This window comes from Triticum urartu, chromosome 1A (assembly GCF_056163025.1).
Source record: "Triticum urartu cultivar PI428250 chromosome 1A, HENAU_Tu73, whole genome shotgun sequence".
In the NCBI taxonomy this organism is placed as follows: domain Eukaryota; kingdom Viridiplantae; phylum Streptophyta; class Magnoliopsida; order Poales; family Poaceae; genus Triticum; species Triticum urartu.
The window spans coordinates 33,085,471-33,112,819 of NC_141873.1; the positions used below are offsets into that span (position 1 = coordinate 33,085,471).

At 46.8% G+C, this 27,349-nt stretch overlaps 2 protein-coding genes across 2 annotated transcripts; both read right to left on the minus strand.

Annotated features, from left to right (window-relative positions):
* Positions 1-13,679: 13,679 nt before the first annotated feature.
* On the minus strand, positions 13,680-16,450 carry LOC147988775 (uncharacterized). The gene is made up of 6 exons (XM_087546924.1): positions 16,408-16,450; positions 16,062-16,241; positions 15,906-15,977; positions 15,202-15,641; positions 13,985-14,176; positions 13,680-13,878 (listed from the first exon to the last, which is right to left on the minus strand). The coding sequence occupies exons 1-6, from the start codon at positions 16,448-16,450 to the stop codon at positions 13,771-13,773; spliced, it is 1,035 nt and encodes a 344-aa protein (XP_087403050.1). The 3' UTR covers positions 13,680-13,770.
* A 7,686-nt stretch (positions 16,451-24,136) lies between these two features.
* LOC147988776 (uncharacterized) lies at positions 24,137-24,661 on the minus strand. Its single transcript, XM_087535877.1, has one exon. The coding sequence runs from the start codon at positions 24,659-24,661 to the stop codon at positions 24,137-24,139; it is 525 nt and encodes a 174-aa protein (XP_087392003.1).
* Between the last annotated feature and the right edge of the window lie 2,688 nt (positions 24,662-27,349).

A 27,349-nucleotide genomic window follows, 5' to 3' on the forward strand; every position in this document is an offset into this window, starting at 1 on the left:
CGCTCCTCGGGACGTTGTAGTGGAGTTTAGATGTTACAGGCCGTAGCGTGGCGTTATACTCAGTTCTTTCTGTGCTTTCTTTCGGCAGTGTAGTCACGTGGGTCCTATGTGATCCGGTTATCCTGAGATCGCTATTCTTTCAGGGCTACCTCATCTCATGTATCGTTCGGCTGTGTACTTTGTTTCGGTTGTTGCTTTCCATATAAAGCGGGGGAAGGGGGGGGGGAGAAGCTGCAACTTTGGGCAGTGCAAACACATGTCTCTCCTTCACATCTAGCTATTGGCGGCGAGGCTCCACTACGCCACGCCGCCGATATCCACCGTTGTTGCTGCGGTAGATGAAACACCGCTCCACCTCATGCCCCTCCAGCCAACAGGTGCTCCAAAACAATGCGCCTGGGACGGAGAATGGCACCTAAGACGCTGTCATCGTCCGATCCAGGAGACTATGATCTAGGGTTTCCCCCGGAATAGCCCAAGCAAGGTGAGTGGACAACCTACGAAATGCGTGAATAGGATCAAAGGCTCTTCCCAGCGACGCCCCAAAGGGGGATGCGGCGAGGACGACGCCATCGCCCAACCCGATGCCGGGTCGTAGGCTTTCACCGTAAGAATTTGAACCAAGTGTAGGAGAGGTCAGATATCTCCACGGCGAACAATTTATAAGTGTTGGTGTAGAAGGACCCGCACGTACGTCGTGGTTTACAATATATAGGTACATAAGAGTGAAAATAACAAATATGCATGCATGTTGTCAACTGGTACTTGCACATGCATGGATGATCATCTATTCCATCCTATCAAATATATATACTACCTCCTTAACTTAATACAAGACGTTTTTTTACACTGTGAGGGAGTACAGAATTAATTAAGCTCTACAGCTGGAGCAAGAAATCTGCGAATCTTCGATCCTCTTGTTGAAACCCATCTTGACAGTCTGCGATGAGCAAAGTAGAAACTCCTATAAGGCTGCCCGCGAAGGACGCACATAGCCAGATCGCAATATCCACCGTGTAGTCCCAATCCTTCGCGTATTTAATCTCCAGGTAAAAGAGAGTGAACACCCCAAAGACGGCGCCGGCGGTGGCGAGGAAGATGAGCATCATCCTCGTGTGCTGCTGTGGCTCCGGCGCCACCGCTACCATAGCGGCATCGTCACCGCGAGTCATGTACCTCACCAAGTAATCTTGCACCTTTTCGATCCACACAGAAGACATGGGGCGTCGCGTGAGGTCCGGTTCCGTCATGGCGACATCATCTATGTCCGCCATATTACACACCAACTAATCCAGCTACGTTTATCGGTTTCTCTTTTCTATTTCTTCATGGCAAAGGTTTCTAGGTTTCTAATAAGAGACCAAGAGTGGGAAGATGGTCTGATCTGGAGTTAAGGATCCGTGTTCGTGCCCATCAGTCGGCCGCTGGAAACGTTTGGGACGAGGATCGATGGTGATGATCCAATCCCATCTGGAGAGAAGGAACCGTGTTTGACACAATCAGTCAGCCGGCTGGAAACGTTTGGGACGACGAGAAGACAGATCGATGGTGATGATCCAATCCCATCTAATAACCGGTTTTTATTGTCCATCCAATAACCGTTGAAGTGCGTATCTAGAGGTTCCCCAAGATAAGGCTGTTCAACTTAGGAGATCACGTAGCCTGTTAGTATATTGTTCAGATCATGTATATTCCTCCGTGAGTGTAGCATTCCTCGTCGGGGTGGGTCTGACACGTTCTCTCGATGTGATGCTGCTGCATGCGTACTTCCTTGGGCCTGCACCTCGCCGTGGCTCCTCCCGGGCACGCTGCCACGTCGCTGTGTCTCCTTCCCGGCGCTGTCCGCGCCATCGCCGGAGCCCGGAGCGTGCCATCGCTGCTAGTTTTGTAGTTGTTCGTTGTCGTTGTTGTTGTTGTTTGAAGTAGCTCTGTAGCTCTTCGCTGCTAGCTTATTGTTGTTGGCTGGAGCCTTCTCTAGCTGCTCCTTAGTTCAAGAAAGCAATAACCCCAGGAAAAGTAGGCTGGTAAATTCTACTCCCTCCGTCCGGAAATATTTGAAATCAAAATGGATAAAAGGGATGTATCTAGACGTATTTTAGTTCTAGATTTATCCATTTTGATGACAAGTATTTTCGGACGAAGGAAGTATTTTTCTAAATTTTGCATCGATGATTGAGACCATAATCCTATCCTTAATTAGATTTGCGGCCGCTTGGACTTGTCCGCCACGTCGGACTAAGAGACAGGACCCACGAAGAACCGATCAGTCCTCCTAGGAAGGTCACCGGTTTGGTGACCATATTCATGCCCCGGCGTCGGTGCGCCGCCCAATGGGCCAAGAACCTGGCTATTGGAGCAGGACAGCGAGAGCAAACCCTAGCTGCCCCATTTTCGCCTTTTCCTCCCGTCCGCTCCACCCTCGCTGCCAGCCAGCCTTGTTAGATATGTTCGGCGGTAAAGATTTATATCCCCCCCCCCCCCCCCCCGCGCGCAAAAATATATATTTATATTTAAAATACCAAATCATATCCCAAAAATCGAAATATGTCATTAAAATTCGGTGCCGGTATTATATAGTTAGAACTTTAATAGTTATAGATGTTGCCCCATTATGATTTTTTGTTCTTCGCCCCCCTCATGCTCAAATCCTGGATTCGTCCCTGGTATTATTGGCCTACACAGGTCCCAGAGGTTTACGCCAGCGGTCGGTTTTCATTTGTGACCTCTGGGGGTGCGATCCGGGAATTGGACTCCTTGGTGATTTTTACCTTGCGGTCAATCTCGTTAGAATGAAACAGGCGGATTTTCGACAAGATTGCAGTGCTTCCCCTCTTGTGACGGATTTGCATTGTGGAAATTAGCGAGATCGTAGCTTTTGTAATACTATATGTCTGTATGGTGGATTCTCAGGGGTGTCGATCGACCACAGATGACGATGACTACCCTTCACGCCTGTAAACTCTGATTCGAAGACATGCAAAGCTCTTCCATGTTCTTGAGAAGACGAAAAAAGAGAGCAGAGATTATTTGGGTACGTATGTACTCCGACCGCCTTGCAACTCTTGGTATGTACGTAGCCCATCAGGGTTCAAACCTAGTGCTCGCGTTTATTCCTGAATTTATTTCAGGATTTCCGGTGATGTGCATTCAGCGGGAAGAGACGTCTCGTCGACGACGAGGTGCCTATGGTGACTTCGTAAATTTCAAGATGATGAGATGCTCATAAGGGTAGGGTGTGTGTGTGTGTGTTTATAGGGATGAGTGTATCCGTGTGTATATGAGCGCTTGCTTCTGTATTATGTTAATAAAAACGTACGTTTGTTGGCGTAGCTGGTGGTGACACATGCATGCATAGTTGCGTACGTGTGAAACTGATATGTGTGCGTGCATGTGAATCAACTACCATTGCCTGCCTTCCCTCAATCAGAAAAATAGATGCATGCCAATAATACCGTACAATGTTTGTACATATGATAACAGGGGAAGTTCTCATATCATGCATCGATGATGGATGCTTACATTTCTATCTATCTACACCTGGAGCAGGAAATCTGCTAATCTATGATGTTGCTCATCCTGAAACCCCTCTTGGCACTCTTTGATGAGAAAAACAGAAACCATAGCAAGGCCGAACGCAAAGCCCGCACAAAGAAACATCGCGATAAACACCGTCACCGTGTAGACCGATTCCTTCTCGCATTTAATCGCCGCATAAAAGTAAGCGAAAAAACCAAAGACGGCGCCGGCGGTGACGAGGACGATGAGGGTCAACCTGGTATGCTGTTGTGGCTCCGCCACCACCGCCACCGTCGCGGCATCGTCACCGCGGATCCTGTACCTCATCAAGTAATCTTCCACCTTTTCTATCCACACCGAGATCATGGGGCGTCGCAAGAGGTCCGGCTCCGCCATGGCGACGTCCTCTATGTCCGCCATATTATACACCAAGTAATCAACCGAGGTTTATCGGTTTCTCTTTCTTCTTTTTGTCTGCGGGAAAGATTTCTAGGTTTTTAATTAATAAGAGAACATAAAAAGAGGCAGAATAAGCTGGAGTACCGTATACGTACATGTGATCTGGAGTTAAGGATCCGAGTTCGTGCCCATCAGTCGGCCGCAGGAAACTTTTGGGCCAGGACAGATCGATGGTGATGTTCCAATCCAATCTATATTAACGTAGTATAGGAGTATGTATTAGATACGGTGGTGTGGATTCTCAAGCCCTGCATAACCCGTATAAACCATACCGTATAGGTACAGTACCATCCCATCCCCTCAAAAAAAAAAGGTACAGTACCATCCCAACAAAAAACATTGCACGACTTCACGACCACATACGCCATATTAATCCACTTAGGTTTATCGGTTTCTCTTTTCTTCTTTTTTTATGTGGGAAAGATTTCTAGGTTTTTAATAATAAGATAACATAAGAAGAGGCAGAATAAGAGGGAGTACCGTTTACGTACGTCTGATCTGGAGTTAAGGATCGGTGTTCGTGCCCGTCAGTCGGCCGCAGGAAACGTTTGGGACGAGGACAGGATAGTTCGATGATGATGTTCCAATCCAGGAAAAGGCGGCGCCGAGAAACATCGAGAGGGGAAGCCACAAGTCGTGTGCAAAACAAGTGCATCGATGCATTGAAAACAGAAAATGTTACTGTTTTTTTTTAACACAGTACAGACGCAAGCGCTCATATACACGCGTATACACTCACCCCTATGAACGCACATACTATCTTTATGAGCACCTCCGAAAGACTGAGCCAGGAACAAATGCGAGCACCAGGATTTAAACCCTCGTGGACTGAAGATACCACAATCCCTCTAACCATCCAACCATAGGTTGCTTCGCAGAAACTGTGACTGTTGAAAACAAGATCTAGATGGTGGACTGCGGTGCTCCCCCATCCACGACATGTCTCCAACATGGGGCCGCTACAGCGCCGGCGTCCCCGCCTCCCGGCTCTGGCCTGGAGCATGGTATCGCTCCCCTCGCCTCCCTCCTTTCGGTCCCGCGGTGGGCTGACCTGGAGGAGGAGGAGGACCGGGAGGTCGGTTGCGCGGTGGCTTCGGGCACCCTTCGGGAGGACTGGCGCTTCGGTGACCGTCTTCCGGTAGCGGTCTATCCGGAACACGCCCTCACGCCGGCTGTTGCACAGGTACGCTCCCCACCTACCCTTCCTCCTACCCCCTCTTTGGCTGCACAGCGGACCCGTCGTCGTGCTCGGCCATATATGTGGGGCATTCGGGGCCAAGCTAATGTGGGCGCGGCGGCGAGCTTGTTGCGCCGGGCGGTGGTGCTGCGCCGACCTGACTGTCTGTCCCGCTCACCTGGGGACTCCCGTCCGACGATCTATGAAGGCCGTTTCCGCCAGTTCCGGCTGGGCAGCAAGGGCGGTGATGCCCCCCCCACCCCCCGCCTGCTTGCCTGCCGGAGCTACGATCGCCGCGTCACGTTCGTACAGGGGGAAACCCTAGCAGCTCCCCATGCGGTCGTGCGTGCTGGGCCTGGGCCCTCCGATGCGGTTGGGCTATGGAGGTCTGCTAGGCTCATGGGTTCGTGGGCCGCAGGGATTGGCCTGGTTGGAATTGCTGGCCCCAATGGGCCTGGCCCATCCTCCTGCCTATCTGGCCTGGACGCATCGGCAGCTTCCCTTAACTCCTCTTGGCCCGGCCTTGCGGGTGGTTTATGGCATTCGCTCAGTAGACTCTTCCCCCTCGCTTCTCCCTCCGCGTCGCCTCCCGCGATTCCGCTGCGGCTCCCCCCCCATGGCCTCCCCCTCCTCGGTGGCTCGCGCCCCCTTTCGCCCCTTCTTATGGCGTGTGAGGTCGATGACGGGGCATCGCGCCCCAAGCGCCGCTCGGCCGACCGGCATGACGCCCGTGACTCCTCGTCCCGTCGACCCTCTCCCGCGGCGGCCCGGCGAGTGGCCGACATGCGAGCGGTGGCCCTTAAAGGGAAGGCTACGACGGTCGACCGGGAGGATCGCTCAAGCGACCGGTCGCGCTTCCGCTCTCCTGATCATTGGTGTGTCCGAGACCGCCACACCTCCCACCGTGAGCAGCATTCGTGCTCCCCGGCTTGGTCGGGTCGGCAGGACCGTAGGTCCCGTTCATCAGTGCAGTCTAACCGCCAGGAGGGATCTCCTCTGTGCCGGCACAACCCTCCCCAACGTCAGCCCCAACACCTGATGGCCGGTATCGGCGCTTGCAACCATCCATACGGGCAGTTCGCCAACAACAAGAAGAACAAGGGCGGCCTACCTACCTTCGGTGCGGCCGGTCCGGCCTCCTCTGTGTCCCATCCCGCCCCGCCGGCGGTCGCCCCCGACCAGAGGGGTCCGCGGGTTGTTGCCACAGTTTGTTTCAACTGTGGCCTGGAAGGCCATTACCTGGTTGATTGCAAGATGTCGCCTGCCTGCTACAAGTGCAAGAGCGCCGACCATCCGGCTCTTCTTTGCAAGGAAGACCACCTCGAGTGGGAGTTGCTGCTCTATGGCCACGTGCTGGAGGATTTTGGCTACTACCAGATGACGATCTCAGTTTCGGAGGCCCCGCCTTCGCTCTCAGCACTGATCTCAGTGTTGGGCGGCAAGACGGCGTCTCCAGCCATCATCACGGAGGAATTGCGACATCTCTTTCTCGCCAACTAGGATTGAGTGGTGATGCCGATCTCTGATCGCGAGTTCTTTGCAATATTCCCTGACCCGTTGAGCCTCTGGTATGGCACTCATACCGTGCAGTTAACCCTGGCTCTCCACGAGCTCACTGTCCACATCTCGGTGCCTACGGTCGATCCCTTGGCTACCACCGGCTACAGGATTTGTTACCACCATACACAACGGCTGGCCGATGTTTATTTTGTTTTTGCTACAACCACGTCATTTTTTTGCTGCTACCAGCAACCACAAAAGCTACATCCAGTTAACATTTTTGCTACAATGACGACATCGGGCGGCAGCGGTAAGCTTTTTTTGCTGGAAGCAATAAACTTTTTTGCTACAATCGGCATTGTTGTTTGTTGGAACCAGCAAGAGCCTCGGACGGGCACACGGGGAGGTACATCACGAGCTGAATGACAAGTGCTGCGACCCGGCGGCCAGCATCACCGGACCTGCAGCCATCTCCCCCGGAGCTGCAACCACAAGTGCATGTTGTTGCATGCATGGAGCTGGCGAGAAACGCCGGCCGCGACCGGTGGTGACCGACGGCAAGGGCAGCGAGGGCGGCGAGCGGCCGCGAGGGCGGCGACCGGTGGTGACCGACGGCAAGGGTAGCGAGGGTGGCGACGGGCGGCGGTTCTTCAAGGTTTGCTACTACATTGGTATCCATGACGAGTCTTGGCGGCGGCGCTGCTTTGTTTTTTTCCTTTGCTGGATGCGCTTTATTAGGAGAAAATGATTCGGGATCTGACGGTTAAATATAATCTAATCAAACGGCCGCGCGGTGTCCGGCCGAATCGATTGCGCCGGTGCGCCGGCGCAGAGTAGTCGCCATTTCCCGCCGCGTCTACAATGAGATGCCGAGGTCTTCTTTTCTCAACGGTGCCATACTTTTACAAAGTCTCAGTCGACCCTCCCCTGTCGTTAGATCATCAGGTGCTTCAAGAACGTTGCATGATGTTTGTTTCTTGTCAAATAGGCCCTGTAGGGATACAGCCGGCCTCTTTTAGTGTTTCTTCTTTCTTTTTTTTCTGGTGGAGGGTGCAGGTATGCGTGGTGGGCTTGGCATCTGGCCACATCCCCAATCCAGTGTGTCTCCTTCACATGGCTACATCTCCATATGTTTCGAAACCAACCAATCCAATTTTTTTATTTGTACTTGTCTCCATTTTTTGTTAGTTTTTTTGCCTAGTTATTTTGCATTTTTATGTTGCATTTTCCCCAATTCATATGTTTGTCCCTTTTTCTTTTATAGTTTTTTCTTCATCTTTTCTCGTAATTATTTTTTCTTGTTTCTTTATTTTAGTTTTTTGTTTTTCTGTTCCATACTGTTCTAGTTTTCTGAAAATAATTATGTCCCATTCACGTCCTTCGTCGTCTGAAATAAACACGTTGCGATTCATGGATTTGTTCACGTGACACTTAGTTGCGTCGCGCGAGCGGTGCACATCACAAGTTGTCTTCTCTCTTTTTTAACACAGGTGGGATAGGGTTGTAGACTTCTTATGTTGTATCCCGGTTATTTTTGCAGTGCAGCCTTTTTTGACCCCTCTATCCTGTTTTTTATGGGGGATTTTGAGTCATCAGGTGTTTGTTTTCCCTTATTTTTATTTTCTTTTCTTTCTTTTTTATTTTCATTTCATTTATTTTTTTCTTTTTTCTTTTCTTCAAAGTCCATTCTTTTGTTTTCTTCTTTCGATTTTTTTTCTTGGGCTATTTTTTATTTGTCATTTTCTCTGTCAATAGAGAATTAGTTAGATCTCATTCGTTTTGGTAGCTGTGGATTTTGGACATCAAGTTTTGTGTGTGGTTGACATGTGTGTTCTGTTGATGGCCTAGTACATTGTTGCCTTTTTTTCAACTGGATGGTCCCCAATGCGATTGCAACTGGGCTTGTAGGGGATTGTTGGCTAGTTTGATGTCCATCACTAGACATGCAATTGTAAGTGTTAAAACCCGGCTGCAACTGCATGGCCCCCAACGTGAATGCAACTGAGTTTGTAGGGGGGTTGTCGGCTAGTTTGATGTCCACCACTAGACATACAACTGCAGGTGTTACAACCCGGCTGCAACTGCATGGCCCCCAACGCGGCTGCAATTGGGCTTGTAGGGGCTTGTCGGCTAGTTGCATGTCCACTGGTAGACATGCAGCTGCAAGTGTTGCAACCCGGCTGCAACTGCATGGCCCCCAACGCAGATGCAACTGTGCTTTTATGGTGTTGTCGGCTAGTTGCATGTCCTTTGCTAGACATGCAACTGCAAGTGTTGCAACCCGGCTGCAACTGCATGGCGCCCAACGTGGATGCAACTATGCTTTTATGAGGTTATCGGCTAGTTGCATGTCCTTTGATAGACATGCAACTGCAAGTGTTGCAACCTGATTGAAGTGCATAGCCCCCAACGTGGCTGCAACTGTGCTGGTATGGGGCTTCGTCAGCTAGTTGCAACTCGACTTTAGTGGGTTGATAGGGGTTGTCGGCCATTTGCATGTCCATCAATAGAGTTGCAATTGCAAGTGTTGAAAGCCGATTGCAACTGCATGATGTACAACGCGGCTGCAACTGGGTTGGTAGGGGGTTGTCAGCTAGTTGCAGGCCCACCGGTAGACATGCAACTACAACTGTTGCAATCCGATTGCAATTGCATGGTGCCTAATGCAACAACAACAGGGTAATTTATCTTTTCCCTTCGAAAATAATATTGATATCCATTTGCACGCTACTTGACAGCACATAGTTGTATGTCCTTTGTTTGCACCCAACTAAATTAATTGTCTTCTTCTTTATTTTTGTTTTTTATTTCTTTGTTACATTAAAAAAATCTTTCCTTTTTTAAATATAAAATAATTTTTTTAAATAATAAAAGAAAAGGTGTAACAAGATGACACGAATGCAAGGAGCGGAACATGAGCGAAGCTAGCCACAAAATCGGAGCTCCATTACACTGTGTAGCAATGCATGTATTAGGTGGCTAAATAAAAAAAAACACACAACGATGGATGAGTGCAACACAACCGAACAAAAGCCCATGTGGTCTCCAGCTAAACAAAAGCCCATGTGGTCTGTAGCGAACACAGAACAAGGAACGGAGTCACATTCAATCAACTTTTATACGATGACGTCATGCGACTTAGACTTCACGAAGTCTAAGTCGACTGAGTTCTAGACAAATCCATACTTTTATCTTACAGAATATGCAAAAGGTGCAGATTGGGTATTCGAACCCTTGACTAGTTGTTGTGGATGGCATGTACTACCACGAGGGTGGGACTTGGGACATCATCTGCAAAAGCACAGTACGATCGCTGTCGTGTGGACCTCTACGCCCACATGTCATCGGCACCATTGCACCATGCAGTAGTGAAGAGATCTCCTCCCCTTACCACAACACCACGACTAGTTTCTTGTTCGATGAGAGTTGCCATGGCCATTTAACATTACACGGACGTTTATATTCAAAAGTTTTGATACATGTGTTTATAGTGGGTGGCGAGATATAAGCGACTAACGGACAGTAAGCAAATTTGTCGTCCAGTAACCAGATTCTTGGGCGCCACGCGCACGCGCGGCCATATACGTGCTCCCTCCGTTTTAAAATAAATGACTCTACTTTTTTTTTAGATGTAGATGACTTTATTTTGTACTAAATTAGTATAAAATAGAGTTATCTATTTTGAAACGGAAGAAGTACCTGACAAGGGCCGGACTTTGGAGGCAAGCGGGACTACTAGAATAAAACGTGGAAGCCTTGTTTGGGGCGCTAGCTAGGTGGGCGATGGCGTGAGAGTAGTTTAGTTGCTTTGTACCAATGGAGTTGGATCTCGTGTAACTTCTAACATGTACTCACCAACGTGAAGGGAAGGGGTTCTATACCCATCTTCTTCTTTAATATATAGTATGCATACTTGTGCCTATTCGAGAAAAAAGGAAAATGTACCTGCTGACCTCTTTACACTGCAACACGTGCTTGTGGCGATCCAGTAGACCATGTAGTATTGTGACGGTGAACCCACGGAGTCAATCCATGCTTTATTATTAGGGAAAGATGGGATAGAGGGAGTACATGTTGGACATGCAGCCTAAGTAGATCTCTTGCAGCTACAAAACAGGCATCAACTACTGACAGAGAGTCCATCTGCTTGAGCGACCGCATCAGTTCAATGTTCTTTCGTCTCACACTTGCAGTGAAACAGTTGATCAAATTATCCCGATTTACCCGGAGAACCCAAGCTTCAAAAATACTCCCTCGGTCTTGAGATGTAAGACGTTTTTTGATATTATGATAGTATCAAAAAACGTCTTACATTTCAGGACGGAGGGAGTACAAAATAAAAGCTGAAAGAGTTCACTGGTCATAAACTCATAAGCTTAACCAGCTATGTGCATTGCTGGATACAGAGGTCGGAGGGTACATCCTCTTGTTGAATAAAGGAAAAAAATGTCAAGATACGTAGTAATGAATGAAGAAAGATACCAGAACAAAATTTGAAAAATTCAAGAAGAGGAATATGCTGTGGCAGTTTGATCAACAAGATAGACTGATCGATCAGGCTTGCGACCATAATCCAACTACTAACTCTCATTGAGTGCCCCTCTCGGCTGCCATAATAACTTGTCAACCTGTCAGAAGGTCACCGCAGGCTCAGGTTCAGACCAACCAAGGACTCTCCAAGAGGTGTAGAGTGCTGGGTGGTTCGGAACTTTGCAAAAAGTTTGTCCACGTAATATTTTCACGAAAAGAGCCGTATCAACTCTGAACATCGACCTGCTTCAGTTTGTCGTCTGTGCAATAGTAGGACAGACCTTGTCACATTTCTAATCAGTAACAAAAAAAAATTGTCGCACGGTTTTCTAATCTCATTTGTTTCCTTGTAACCAACACAAAAGTATCCAAGATTACGCAAATACATCGACAGGATATTATATTTACATAAGCATCTACAACTACAAGCAAGTATCCAGTAATACCGTATATCAGAGTGGTTCAACTACAAGCATCTACTTGGACAAGGAAGGGATTAAGGGACTTGAACTATAGGAAGATGAGTGGCCATTTTTTAAATAATAATTGAGAACAATGATGGATTTATGCAAATATCACCTGTCCAATAAGATAAAATTAGGAAAATATGTTGGGACACAAACTAAAAAAACTTAGTGCAAACATATGACTTAAAAGAGGTTCGGGATTTGCCATGAAAGTATAGATCATACCTGAATCCACTTCTCATTAATTACCTCACTAAATTGTAACAAAACATGCAAACATGTAGGAAATTAGAGACTCTGAGCAACCAAGGCCAGGAGGTATAAAATACTGTGGTAAAATCCAAAACATGGATGAATGTGCCGGGAAACTACGTCACAGGTGCACAGGAAACTATTTAACAGTTCGTCCACTTGCGTTTCAGAAGAGCAATGTGCTGACAGTCAATGAACACTAGTAGCAGAACCATATTAATTCTGAACATTGATCGATGCTACAATCCACGATGATAGTACCAACTTGATGTAATTAAGCAACGCTACAGTGTTAAACTCAGCATACTACTTCATATAATTCCAGCCATATACAAAACGACCACCACATACACTCCTGTAACTGGATCGATACAACCTGTGCATGGCCCAGAGGCTAGAAGCTGCGAATGTAACCAAAGATTATGCATACTTACTCTTCACTGGTCACCCTTACCAAGAACCTGACATATTACACCTGCAACAGTCAACTGAACATCTTTGCGGTGCGGTGTTATGATGTAGCCAACTCGACGTGGACTGGCGCCAAATTTCTCGAACCAGTCAAGCTCCGGTTGCTGCTAGGCTTCTTCAGTGGCAGAGCCACATCCTTGTCCTTGACATCCTGCAGCTGTTCTAAGATATGGGAGCTTGCAATATGAATGTATAACAATTATGCAGTGCCTAGATCATTAAATGTTGTTTCACTACAGTACAGGCAACAACTTGTGATGCTAACCTGTCTTAAGATATTGAAATGCCTGCAGAATCTACATGATCCAAAAGAAATCAGTTCATGTTACATCAGAACCTAGTACAAGAAATAGTCTAGCAAATTATCAGATTAGTGGGAGAGGACGAAAGCTACAAAATTAAACTAATCAGGCTTGCGGACATATTCCAAAATTAAAACTAATCAGGCTTGTAAACTTGTTGGAGATATGCAAAATGCTGGGCGGTTCTGGAAGTTTCAGGACATGGGAAACTGAAAAGAAAAAAAACTGGGGCCGCACACAAGAAATCTCTGAGAACTTTGTTTAAATAAAGGTTTAGTTTCCCTCAACAAAAAAGTTAATTTTGTTCAGGAAAGGGGCCATATCAACTCTGAACATCGATCTGCTTCAGTTTGTGGTTTGTGCAAAAACACAGCACAGTGAACAGAATCTGCATCTAGAAGAAGAATTAGAGCCATGCTCTAAACATAACCACTACACATCATAATTTATGCCAGGTTACACACACACACACACACACACAAAAACTCACCCTTAACACTGCTGCAACTGTATCCAGAGAACATGTGCAAAAAATACTGCACAAGCACAGAAGATTCAGACTTGTGCAGACTGCAATGCTGTGTCTCCAGCGCATATGTGTAAGGCTCTCTGTTGATATATATGTCCTTTCTTCTCCCCTGCTCATGTTGTTCCTTGTAATGCTTGGTACATTTATGTCTCTGAAATTCAAAGTTGCCGAGAATGAAAAAAAAACAGTTTTGCAGTAAATTGCGGAGAAACAAATCCTTGAAAGGGAAAGAAGATAAACATGTAAGAATGCAAATACACCACCGTTGTAAATGTCGTGCTGCAGTCCTTGAAGTGGCATTTTGTTAACTGGGCTCTAGTTCACTCACTGAATTCACTAGACAGGGTTCAGGAAATACGCTGGATTCAGGTTACAAGCTTATACAAGCACAATTGTGCGGAATAGAAGAATCAAGAATTGGGGGGCTTAATTAGGGTTGAGTGCCTAGATAAACTATGATCCGTGATTGATCTTCGATGACTTTCCTCCTGGCACTGTGAGCTTCTTAAACCGTCCTTATCAAATGACCCAGTCGTCTCCACTTACTAGCTTGTTCGGTTTACGTGGTCAGTTGCTTGTGCGAAGGCCCACCACTTGTGTGGGCCTGGGCTCTTCATGGGCTTCTGGTCCACCGGCAGGAGAGGTGCTGACACAATTAATCCTATTGGTGGAAAGCTACAAAATGGCAAGCGGTTGGTGTGTGTCTGATAAACTTCTGAAAGAGAAAGGCATGGGTACAGGAGGTAAACTATGTGGTATGGGATGGCTGCTTTGTGTTGACCTCGACGTGAGCACTAGATCCCTCATGAATCTTCCTTTCATTCTTTGAAGAAAACTCCTCGCGACACCCAGCGAATCTCCGTGCGAAACGTTTCTTCGGCTCATGGACTTCCCTAAAAGGCTTGGCTAAATTGTTCTTACTGTCATAGCTCATGGTGCAACCATTTACATGGCTCTGGCACGCAAAGGGCCTCTGCAACATTTTAAAAGGATGTACATATATGCGAGCAATCGTAATCCCATATCCAAAGTAAAGTTCACTTTGAAATAATACAAGTGAAGTTACACGCTACCATTTACATAAGATTATTATTCTTGACAAACTTTAAATAATAGATGTACATAAGATTGTAGACTTTAAAGCTGACCAAGCTCTTCTTTAACAAGTGTACTTTTTGTTATGACAATCATGGCACTATTTGAACAATATTGATAGTTTGTTTCACAATTGATATTTTTCTAAAAAAATATGATGGAGAACAGAACTGTAAAGAGATACAAATGACACCAATGTGGAGGCTGTAGCCCATGGATTTCGAGTCGCTCGACTAGTCTATGAGTCGCAAAAATATGGTCGACTAAGCTTAGTGTCGACTGGCGACTCTGAGTCACGACTAGTCACAACGCAGGCTCGACTTCTTCCGAGTCGCTCCCCCAGAGCGACTCGCATGAGTCGCGACTTGAAAACCATGCTGTAGCCTCTAGAAATCGGCATGTGACCACGGGATTGAAGAAAGCAGGGAGAGGACAGAGCATAATACAAAAATACAAATGAGAACAAGAAAAGTAAATACGAAATACCAAAACAAGTAAAAAGAAGGCTGTTTGATTGATCCCATGAAAATCAGATGAATATTATGTGAAATTTATAGAAGAACAAAAATGCTAGTGTTTCATTGGCCACATATATCAGTGGCTATATATGTTCAATTGTATTGATTAACAGAATTTCAGTTGTTACGAAATTTTATGTTAGATATTACGCTTTTCATATAATTTCCCAAAAACTATTAGAATTTTATTGGTTCTCCACTGGTTATAATCAAAGCAACCAAAAAATATTCAAAATGTAACCAGTGAGGATATTATAATTATGTTTTTGGCTCACTTATAATCACTTTTTTGGTAAAAAAAATAGAACTACATATATAAAAATGTATATCTAAGAGAATAATGATGTTGCACGTGCAGTTGTGTGTGCCAATGTGCTAGTAATACCTTCTGCATTGGAGATGAAATGGCGTTACTCCTAGCTTCTGAACTTTTATTGTGTAACAAGGCCAAGTGGCACTCTACAGTAACCTTCCCACCACAGATTGTATTCTTCTCCAAGGTGTTATTATCATCATAGAGCACTTCACTCATTTTGTTGGCGCAACTGACTTGTATGTTAGCCTTATCACTATTCTGTTGCTCCAACATTTCTGTATCTTCTCTAGTATTCTTTGTCAGGTTGTCGGTTTCAGATTTATCTTCTAGAATATCCCCGTCACAGCTTCCAGAAGGGAAAACACCAGCCGTTTGCAGAGTCAGTTCATCATGACACGGGTCCTTTTCCATTGGCTGAATCCTAGCACTACCACCATGCAGATCTTGACTTGATTTCTCACCAATATCATGTTGCTCTGAACTAAAAGGAGTCTGGCTGATGTGTACTTCTGCAGTACGAAACAATGTTATATACTTGAATCTATTTCAGGCACAACACAAACATAAGGAACATCTAATATATGTTGCCTTTCCCTCATCACAAATAAAATAAAATAAGGAACATCCTTTCTCCATCCTACATTGGAGACAAGGTTGGGACCCGACTGTGATGAGACTGACAAATTGCTGGAAGTGCAATTGCAATTTGAAATTGAAATTGAAGGATTTAGTGAATTCTTTTGTTCATAACTGGGACAGATATCAGATTGTACCTTGTGCTACTTTCTCAAGAGTTGTAGTTAGCTTTGTTCTTCTGTCAGATGCCCAGCCACCAGTTGCTTCTTCTGCAGATAAGTAGAGATTATAAGGAAAATAAATCTGAAGTATGTAGATTTATTTTTTCAAAAATAGGTATGTCTTTGTGGTACCGTTGGCATGAGAATCTACGGCATTGATGGCTGCTGCTGTTGTTGCATCTGTGTGTACTGCATCTCCAATACCCAGAGACGCCAATGCACGCTGGTTATCATCATCACATGACGCATCCTCAATACAACTAGATCCACTGACATTAGGGGATTCCACCTGAAGTCGACTTTGGAGAGATGCTGCAATGTATAGAGTGAATTAGAGGAGGAGCGCACATACAGGTAACATGGGTCAAGGACTCAAGGGACATAGGCTCTGAAATTTTCCCCTCTATATATTTCTGTATCATGTATTTTGACTGTACCAAACCACCCCTATTTCGAACTGAGCTACATTGAGTATTACCAGATTCCGATCCACCAGAAGAGGCGCCTTCGCGGCCATCCATGTTCTTGCTAGGAATCTGAACACTTTGTCTCTATAAATGTACAAGAGAAGATACATGTCACCAGCCTGAACTGCAATTTATGTTTGATACAAATGAAAGTAGGGAGAGTTAAACGCTTACTCATTAGACGTTGATGACCTTGTGGACTCTACACACACGAGCGAGCGTCCTCCGGGAGCATCTCGCTCACCCGGACACCCTTCTCGCACTTGCAACAAAATTTACCTTGCTTATCCTCCTCCTCCTTCTTTAGTGCCCGGACTTCCAGGCGGAGAGGTTCCTCCACTATGAGGCCATCTTTGCCGAAGGAGCTATTGAGGCCTTGGAGGCACACGAGGCAGCCCTTGCCGTCTCGGAGCTCTCCGATGGCCCAACTGGTAGAGACTATCTCCCATGGGACACCGTGCTCTGAGGACTCCATGGTGCTCGTGTCAAGCACCAGCAATCTGGCGACATCAGTTTCCCAGAATATGTGGCCGGCTGCATACATTGCCTTCAATTGCAATTTCGTCAACTGAACCTTCGTCCACCCAGTCTGTGGGTGGGTGGACGCGCCACTCAAGCGTGCCGGAGTTATACTCAACGGCTCGTACATTGAATCTGGAGTTGCTCTGCCACTGCAAGGACTCCTCGGCATGCGTCTGTTGGCCGCGTTGCTCCACGGAGACCATATGGCGGGCAAGGCCGTCAAGCAAGCAGTCGCCGAGGCACTTCCAGCGCTGGTCAAGATGCGTGCGCGGGCCGATGGGCACACGCCGCTCGGAGAGCGGGTCATAGATGCACAGTGAACCGTCGGATCCGGAGAGGAGGAGGTGGCCATTGCAGCAGTCCCGGAGGCAGTGGTGGAGCTAGCATTTGACACCAGGGTGGTCCGCCCCCCAATTTTTTTTCATAAGCAATATGTTATATGAACGTGCTAGCTAATTATCAATATCATAAAGCAATATGGTCTTATGAACACTCTAAAATTCTCAATTAAATTCTAATTTTGCATAAAGAAGCCTACATAGTAAATACTACCTAGACCATAGTGCATACCTTGACGAGTTCAAAAAGACTATTTTTCTGGCCTACGCTCTTGCATTGCCACGAAGGTATCAATTATATCATCTTCATTCATCTGGGAGAAAACGTCCCTCTCAATGTACGTGACTAGGCAATCATCCAAAAGACTATCAACCATCTAGTTTGCTCTTCAATCACAACATGCGTACACAAAAGTTCTCGGGTTTGCTCTTGGGCCACATCCGGCATAGTCCCTGCCTTCTTCTTCTTCCCTATCTTAATAACTTCTCTTTGAAAAAGAGAAACAATGTCTCCGGCCCTCTTCATTCTTCACTAATTCTGTAACAAAAATTACTTTCTATCAATACACAATACACAAGTAAATTGAGGCATTATGTGCAGAATGAAAGTAATTGATTATGCAAAAAAAAAGAATGAAAGTAATTGAGGAAGAAATGATAGTTGGCTTCATTCAAGACAACTATAATGAAATAATTGAGGCAAAATTTAAGCCTTAAATGTACATGAAATTGGGGCAAAAAAAAGCAAACCTAAGTCTGAAATTGAGGCATTTGGGTACCTTAAATCGGCCAGGGGTTTGCCGCCGTGGTGGGGCTTTGAAGGGGGGCGGACGGGCCGGCGGGGCGCCAGAAAGAGGATGCGGGACGCCGGGACCGCAGTCTGCAGGGGCGCGGCTGGACCGGGCGGCCGGGCAGGAAGCCGGGAAGAGGGGAGGCGGGCATCTCCTGGACGGCTGAACTCCGGGCTCCGGCCGGCGACCGGCGAAGCCGCGACGGCTGGGTGTCTTGGTCGAGCAGAGCCGCAGAGGAGTCGCTGAGCGAGGGGGGCGACCGGGCGAGACGAAGGTTCTGCTTGGACAGGCCGTGATGCGTTCGTCCCTGGATAAGTTACTGGGCTGTTTTTTCCTCTCAGGCCCAATTATAGATATCTATACTACTCTATAGTGTACAAGTTTTAAATGTTTGGATCTCAAAACCAAAAAGCAATGTGAGCCGTTGATAGAGTCAATCGGATGGTTGAAAATTGCAGGATTCGCAGCTACAGTACCAATGAACGTACCACTGGTTTCTAGAACCATCACTATATACAATGTAGGAAAAGTTTCACTTGCCTAAGGTTATCCATTCATGCATGTAACTGGTAAGGTACGCACACTGGCAGAGCGTCTGCAACGCGTGCACTAATCGCGTCAGGGAGAAGTTGGAAGTTTTCAAGAAGTAAGCTTAGTACGAGATATTAATACTAAGCATGTAAACCTTTATATACAGGACTGAACCCTTATTTTCAGGCAACATATATACAAAACAGAATGGCTACAATAATGAACTTGATGAAGCCTTACATGCGAAGGTGCCATGTCTGAAGGGAGCAAGCCGTGTATCCATGAATTGAACTTTGCACACGTATTTAAATGACGTGCAAAGCACGTACAATTTACTAGTAGGTATATAAAGCACATTCAAAATCCCAGTGTGGGCCGCGGCCCACCCTGACCACCCTGTACAGAGATTGTCAAGGCGGGTGAGGCGATGCCGGGGTTGCCGGTGGTGATGCCGGTGTGGAAGCGGGGGATGCGCTCGTTTTTGTTGTCCACGAATACGCCGACGAGGGGCGACGACGGGTGGCTGAAACGGAAGCGTTTGAGGAAGCCCGACGCGGCACCAGCGGCCGGAGACGGGCACGGCGCGGGGGAGGCTGATCAGGATCCTCTCGAGCAGATCGTCGTCGTGCAGTGGACTGGTGATGATGGCCGCATTGTGCTGCTCGGCCATCCGAGGTGTTGCATCTGCAGGATGCTCCTCGGCCATCAGAGGTGGCGCCGTTGGAGCACGGCGTGGGGGAGGAGGAGGAGGAGGAGGGTGCAGAGACGCACGGAAGGAGAAATCCCCAAATCCCAACCACCGCTGCACGCGAACGGAGAAACCCCCAAATCCCTTCGGCCGCCGCCCGCTCGCCATGCGTGGGAAACAGTGCGCGCGGGGACAGGGGCGTGGCTGCCGCTGCCGGACGTGGACGGAGCGGAGGCGACGCCGCATCTGCCGGATGGGGGAAGCTGCGACGCGGCGGCCGGATGGAGGGAATGTTGGCCTACCACTCGAGGTCGAGGGGTAGGGACGAGCGCGCCGGCTCGCCGCGGCAGATGCGGGCGAGGAGGTCCGACGCGGCGGCCGGACGGCCGGACGGCGACGCGTGGGTGCTAGCCGCTGGACAGGGGAGGAGATGGGGAAATGTGGCTGCTGCTGGATCGGGGAGAAGATGGGGCGTGGCTAGTACCGGACGGGAAGAAAATGCGGCGCCGCGGCCGGGTGGGCAGGGGAGGTGGGGTGCGCTGCCGCTCCGCTCGTCGACGGCGGTTGCAGCAGCGGCTGCCTGGCCGGTAGAGGATGTGGCGTGGCCTCTGCTACTTGTGGGCACAGTACTGAAACTCTATATTTCTTTTAGTTTTCTGATTTTTTTTAGAATTCTCGCCGGTCTTTATTTAAACCAACAAAATGTTTGTGGGTACAAGGTTAAGGTCGTGAGGCATGCCCAACCATACATGACGACCAACCGAAAGACTACTAGCAAACTTGAAGAGATCATGAGCCTCGAAATTAAAATTTCTACGTTCAAAAACAAAATTGCAAGAAAGAAAAAGACTCATCCGTTCTGATATTTCATGTAGAATCGCTGCATGTAGTCCTCTGCTTCCGGAGTTGAGGTCTTCTGCCAGGGCCATTGCCTCTTTGCACGCATAAACTTCAAGGATCAAAGGATCCTTGATGCCACTGAACACAACAGCCGAAGAGCCGAGGTATTCTCCTGTGTACATCTTGCCATAGTGCAAGAGACAAGAGCGTGTCTCCATGAATCTTCCCCTCCGCACAGAGGACATGCATCTTGCACTGACATGTTTCTGTTTCGAAGAACATCCGTTGTCGGTAATGAATGCCGTGCCAGCCTCCATAAGAACACTCGAACTTTGGACGGAACTTGCAGCTTCCGGAGAGAGCTCTAAGCCTTCTCTTCTGATGAGGTTTTTGAGGTGCCCGCGCGCCCTTCTAACCAACTCTCCCTTTCTATCTTTGTGCTGATGATCATTCGGTTGACTGAGCTAACCGAGAAATTACCTTTCTTATCCGGATACCATGCCCATGAGTCAGGAACATCTCGCATGCATACAGGTATTTTTAGGATTTCGCCCGCATCAACTGGCAAAAATACACTCCTCACTAGATCTTCATTCCAGGACGCCAACGCTGGAAGGAGTAGCTCATGCACCATGCGTGGTGGGTTAGCAACCAGCGATAAGATCGGTCGACGTGAGGCCTTCTTCGGTATCCAGTTGTCTGACCATATATCTGTACTCTGGCCATTGCCAATTCTGCTAATGATTCCTTGCTTCATAATATCCCTTCCTTCCAATATTGCTCTCCAAATTTATGATGGCCTAGATACCAATTCTGCCGAGAGGATGATTCCATTAGGATAATAAGAAGCCTTCAAAATCCTCGCACTCAGGGAGGTTGGCTCCTGAAGAAGTCTCCACGCCTGTCGCGCCAGTAAAGCCAAGTTAAACAGCTCAAGATCTCTGAAGCCCAAACCTCCCAGATACTTAGGTCTTGTCATCACCTCCCAAGATACCCATGCTGGTTTTCGTTTACCCTGTTTGCAACCCCACCAATTTTTTTGAATAATGGCACTTATGTTCCCACACAGCCTCCTGGGGAGTTTGAAACATGACATTGAAAAAACAGGTATAGCCTGGGCGACAGACTTAATTAGCACATCCTTCCCTCCTGCTGACAGTAGTTTGCCCATCCATCCTTTTACCTTCTCCCAAATTCTATCACTTAAATATTTGAAAGTCCCCTTTTTGGAGTGTCCTACATCCGTAGGTAACCCCAAATATTTGTCACTCAACGATTCATTGGGAACATGAAGATGGCCTTTCACTGCCGATCTTACAATTTCCGGGCACCCCTTGCTGAAAAATATAGAGGATTTCTCTCTGTTTATTCTCTATCCCGATGCCGCATAGTAGGTCTCCAGTAGGTTTGATACCTCTTCAGCTCCATTAACACTTGCCCTAAAAACAGCAGACTGTCATCCGCGAATAATAGGTGGTTTACTGACGGTATCGTCGGTGCCACCTTAATTCCGCCAAGCTGGGATGACTGGTTTTGTGATTTCAAAAGGCACGAAAGGCCCTCTGCTGCCAACAAGAACAGGTATGGAGAAATAGGATCTCCCTGCTGAATACCTCTGGAGGGTTTGAACTCCTCCAGTTTCAAGCCATTAAATAAAATTGATAAAGAGACTGAAGATACCATGTTCATAATGATGGAGACCCATGGTGCTGCAAACCCTAGTTTCTCCATAATGGCTTTGAGGTAACTCCACTCAACTCTATCATAAGCCTTCATCATATCTAACTTCAATGCACAAAAACGGTTATTCTTCGACCGGTTTCTCTTCATAAAATGTAGACACTCATAGACTGAAGATACCATGTTCATAATGATGGAGACCCATGGTGCTGCAAACCCTAGTTTCTCCATAATGGCTTTGAGGTAACTCCACTCAACTCTGTCATAAGCCTTCATCATATCTAACTTCAATGCACAAAAACTGTTATTCTTCGACCGGTTTCTCTTCATAAAATGTAGACACTCATAGGCTGAGATTATGTTGTCTGTGATGAGCCTCCCCGGAACAAAGGCCGATTGCGCCTCTTATATGATATCAGGTAAGATCACTTTGAGACGGTTTGAAAGTACCTTCGATGCTATTTTGTAAAATACATTAGAAAGGCTGATGGGTCAGAACTAAGTCAAAAGTGTTGGATTTGCTACCTTTGGTATTAAAACCAGCAAAGTATCATTTATGCATGCGGGACTTTCTTCACCCCTTAGAATACCAAGAACTGCATTGGTGACCGAGGCCCCACATATGTCCCAGTGTCTTTGAAAGAAGTGGGCTGGGTACCCATCCGGCCCGGGGGCCTTCGTGGGAAACATTTGGAAGAGTGCAGTTTTAACTTCCTCTTCCTTAAATGGAGCCATGAGACTGTCATTCATTTCATCTGTTACCTTTGCTAGTACATGTTGCAGCACCTCTTCCATCCCCTGTACCCCCTCCGAGGTATATATGATAAAACTACCACGCCATTTGTTGCATCTCGGTTGGGTCATCCGTGAGCTGTCCGTCCTATCTTTGTAGAGACTTGATCAAGTTTTTTCTGCGTCTCATCGATGCCCTAAGATGAAAAAAATGTGTATTCTTGTCACCCGCCGATAGCCAATCTACTCTCGACCGCTGGCGCCACATCAACTCCTCTCGGAGGTACAGCTCGATTAGGCGATCGTTTATCTTCACTTCAGCGGCACTCGGGCCGGTCCTGCCATTTATGTTTCTCAGCCTGTCTAACTCTTTTTTCAAACTTCTGATCTCTCCTCGCACACTGCCAAAAGTGTGTTTGCTCCACTCTCCCAGATTGCTAGCCAACGATGCTAGCTTTGCTCGTACAGCACTCACAGATGGGTTTTGGCTATTTGGATCCCATGCCGATCTCACGGTTTGCTTCAACTCTGCATGAGAGTCCCGCATAACTTCGTATCTAAAGAGCTTTTCTCTCGCTTGATGCCTCGCCGTGGATTCCAACTTCAAGAGAATAGGCGAATGATCAGAGGTCGCCGCCTTAAGGTGTTCCACCGCTGCACCGTGGAACAGAGAGCTCCATTCTGCCGTAGCAAGGGCTTTGTCTAGCCTCACCCTGGTGTAAGTGCTGCCTGTCACTTTCTTCTCGAACGTCCACATCCTGCCTTGGAAACCCAATTCATTCAAACCGCAAACATCCACGGCATCACGAAAGCCTCGCATCTATGCTTGGCATCTCTGACCTATACCATCATGTTCGTCCCGTCTTAGCACTTCGTTAAAATCGCCCAAACAGACCCATGGGAGGGGTCTATGAGCAGCCAACCCCTTCAGGGTGTCCCATGACGTTTGGCGAAGATGTGTTTGTGCCTCTCCATAGAAGCATGTCAAACGCCAAGGTTGCGAACCAATATCACAGATTTTTGCATCAATATGGAACCTCGAGTAGCCCAAAATTTTCACCTTTATTTCATTATTCCAAAAAAGAACTAGGCCCCCGCTTCTACCAGCGGAGTCAACAGCAAATGATGAATCAAAACCTAAAGTGTTTGCTAGATTTTCTGCTCTATCCCTCCCTATCCGAGTTTCAATTATACATAGCACTTTAGGGGCAAACTATACCGCTATCTCGCGGAGCTCTTGAACTGATGGGGCGTTGCCAATACCCCGGCAGTTCCAACTTAACAAACTCATTGCGCCCGGCGGTCCTCCGCCGAGGAGGCCACCGATCTAGCATCATAGTTTTTGCCCTGTGGGAGGATCTTCTTCAGCACTCCAGCAGGATTCTTCTTAGTTTGTAGGGTTGGTTTAGACCTCTTGGAGTCCTGTTTTGGAGGTGGGCTAAGAGGCGTCTCTCCACTTTTTGTCGCTGGCACTATCTCCAGACCCGTACCCCGGGTTATGACTCTGCAACACCCCGTCGGAGTTGTGCTTACGGTTTTCATCATTCACTTCCATATCAACATACGACGGTTCTTCCGCTCCTGCACTTTTCTCCTGCCCGTTGCTGCTCTGACCTGCTTATTGCCTCCCGCCCTTCTGGTTGCTGTTACGGCGTTTCGTCCCCCATGCAGTGGTAGCTGGAGCACGCAAATTCTTGAAAATCAGCGCCGAAGGAGGGTGGACTCCATCACCATGTTCCTTGAAATCGTGGCCCATCATGCCACATACTTGGCACCAGTCGGGTAGACGCTCGTATTTTACTGCAAATATCTGCCGCTCTCCACCGCGGATCAGAGACGTTACTTTCTTCAGTGGATTGCGCACATCTAGCCTGATCCTCACCCGGTAAAAGTTGCCCTCAAAATCGAAGGATGAAGGTTCCGAGTCCACAAACTCGCCCAACTCTGATGCCAGCGCCTTCACCTTGTCGTGATATGCTATCGGCAGATCAATGATCCTCACCCAGATTTCAAACTTGAACAACTCGATGGATGTGGTCTTCGAGTAACCGTCATAAGGAACAATGATAACTGGATTTCCCCTGAAGTGCCACAGTCCCCCCTGGGTGACTCTCTCCCAGTCCCCTAAGCAGTTAAACTGCATCTGGAATATGTTATCTTCTAGGGTTTTGATCTTCACCTGTCTTGCTAGATCCCAAGCAGATCACATGTTTCGGAAAACCAGTAGGTACTAAAACCCTTGTCCATGTGCACATGCGCCAATACCATCCATCTGAGTTCTTCCTCCGCAGGGGCATCGTCGTCCTTGAAGATCACGTCATCAAGATCCTCTTCCTTCAGAGCCAACTCTTGCATGATATCCTCTAGCTTCCCCTTCCCCTTTGCTCCTGATCTAGAAGCAAGAGGGAAAAAGTATTTTTAGTTTTCTGATGATGATGATTCTGAGCAGCACTAGCGGATAGCCCAGAAGTCCAACCGGGGAGCCTCGGGCTTTGGGCTTTTGCATCATGTCGGGCTTGGGCTTGTGTGATGGAAAAATGTGTCATGTCAGGCCGGGCTTGGGCTTAAGGCTTTTGCGTCGGGCCAGGCTTGGGCTTGTGTAACCAGTGGCGGAGACAGGGGGGGACCAGCAGGGGCCCTGCCCCCCCCTAATACAACTGATTTAAGCCTAATATACATCTGAACAAGTGATTATTTGCTATCAAAATGGTGTATTATGGTGGGTTAGCCCTCCCTGACGAGGCTCAGCAACACTCGGCCCTCCTCATTCTTTTTTCCTGGCTCTGCCACTGTGTGTAACGCAAAAAACGTGTCGTGTCGCGCTGGGCTCGGGCTTGCTTGTTGAACACCAGGCTTTTTCAAGCCCAGCCTAAGCCTGGACCGGCTTTGCCACGGGTTGTATCGTGCCATGGGGCCCACCCAATCCCAGCCTAGACCAACATTTCGAATCAATACACAAGTTTTTTTTCTCTTTTGAGTGATGGCCATCATGGCTAGCTTTATTAAACTTCAAACAACATTAAATCGTCCACAAATTTAGTGACACAACTCGGAGGCTCGTCCATCCAACTAGAAGAACTCTTACTACAATGTAGTACACTAATACTCTTATTGCAATGTAGTACACTAATACTCCCCCGCAAAAGAAAAAATTGTAGTGCTAGTACTAACAGAACAAGGAAAAAGCAGACAAATTCGTTGACTGTTATGAATGGAAGGACTATACAACTTCACATGATTGAAAATTTTATGTTAACAATGTATTTCCTAGAAAAAATATATATCCTGTCATCCAATAAGACAGAAACATAAATCACAAGCTAGGCACAAATACTGTACTACTCTCCACAGGTCCATATCATGAATACGTATTGTTTTGTAAAGTAATCGTCTTCAACATTTACCTTTGACCACTGATTTTTTATTATACATATGTGAAACAAAGAAAAAAAATATTCTAAATACATATTCCAAGACAAATCTAAACATATGGTTCACAAGTTCCTTATTTCAATATTTAGAACAATGTTTATATTTGTATATACATTTGCTTTTAAAGTTCTAATTTATATTTGACCAAATACATATCCAAAATGACATGTATTTGTGATATGAAGGGAGTACATATTTGTACCGAGTTTCCTTTATATTATTTTCTTTATTTCAAAAGTGCAATAAATTGTAATATTTAGTCTATTGTGCAGTTATCAAAAATTGGTCATGATTTTTTAAGCAAGGCTTCATCAAACACCTCACGCGGGTTTCACTGGCTCCAGTCAAACTTTGTGTCATGGTATGACATTTGTATGTGTGAACTAGGTCTATGATCTGCACGAACGAGCAACTATGCATCTCGGAATGTTTGATTTCTATTCAAGCTTGCAAGCACATATAAAACTAAATTTGTTGCACTTTTTGTGTGAATAAAAGAGGGGTCGCCCTCTCTGATTTATATTATAGAAACAAATTGGCTCACAAACTTACTTCCCAAAAAGTACAAGCATCACCATCCAAATGGCGCACATTAGACCCCTCCCAGTGCTCCACCTTGTACATATGCTAAGGCTGCCATCTAGGTGAAAAATCTGATGTGGTATGGTAACTAATAGGAGAGAGATGAGTTTGGGGACCCCAGGAAGAAACAATGCCAAGCGCGTGAACTTAGAAACAACACTTAAATGAATTAAGCCCACCAATGCATGGGGGAGTTTAGTTGCTAAATGATTAAATAAAGGAATCTTAGCTACAACAAGTTAGGCACCTATGCATTGGGCTTTAGCTTCTAAACTCTTTAATGCGTTTAGCACCTCAGCTAAAGCACATGTCCAGTGGAAGAGGTCTTACAAGCATGGCATCATTGGAAAAGCTAACAAAGCAACTGTAAGCTGACCCAACCCTTTCAACGGAGGCAAATTACAAGAATAACAGGTCTCGACAACTGAACTAGAAAGGCTAAAGTCGAAGATACATGCAAAAAGATTCAATACATCTAGAAGCTATTTCTTCGAGTTCAGTTGGCACCAACGAAGTTCAATGCTTCAGTAACTAGTGGTTCATAGAAGTCCTTGCCCCAAACTTTGAAGCCATAATTTTTTAGGCCTGATTTGTCTGGTACTCGAGACTATCATTCTTGGCATGAAGTTATGTGGCGGAATACTCTGCAAGAACAACTCTCTGTTCACCCAAATTAACGTAAAGAGTTCATCTTGTTTCCGATCCCTCTCATTCCCACCAACGAAGGAGAATCCACACTTCACTTTTATCTCTTTTCCTCATGTGCCTCTACAAGAACCACTGATAGCCTTTGGCAGCTTTTGGTCTTGAGGGTATG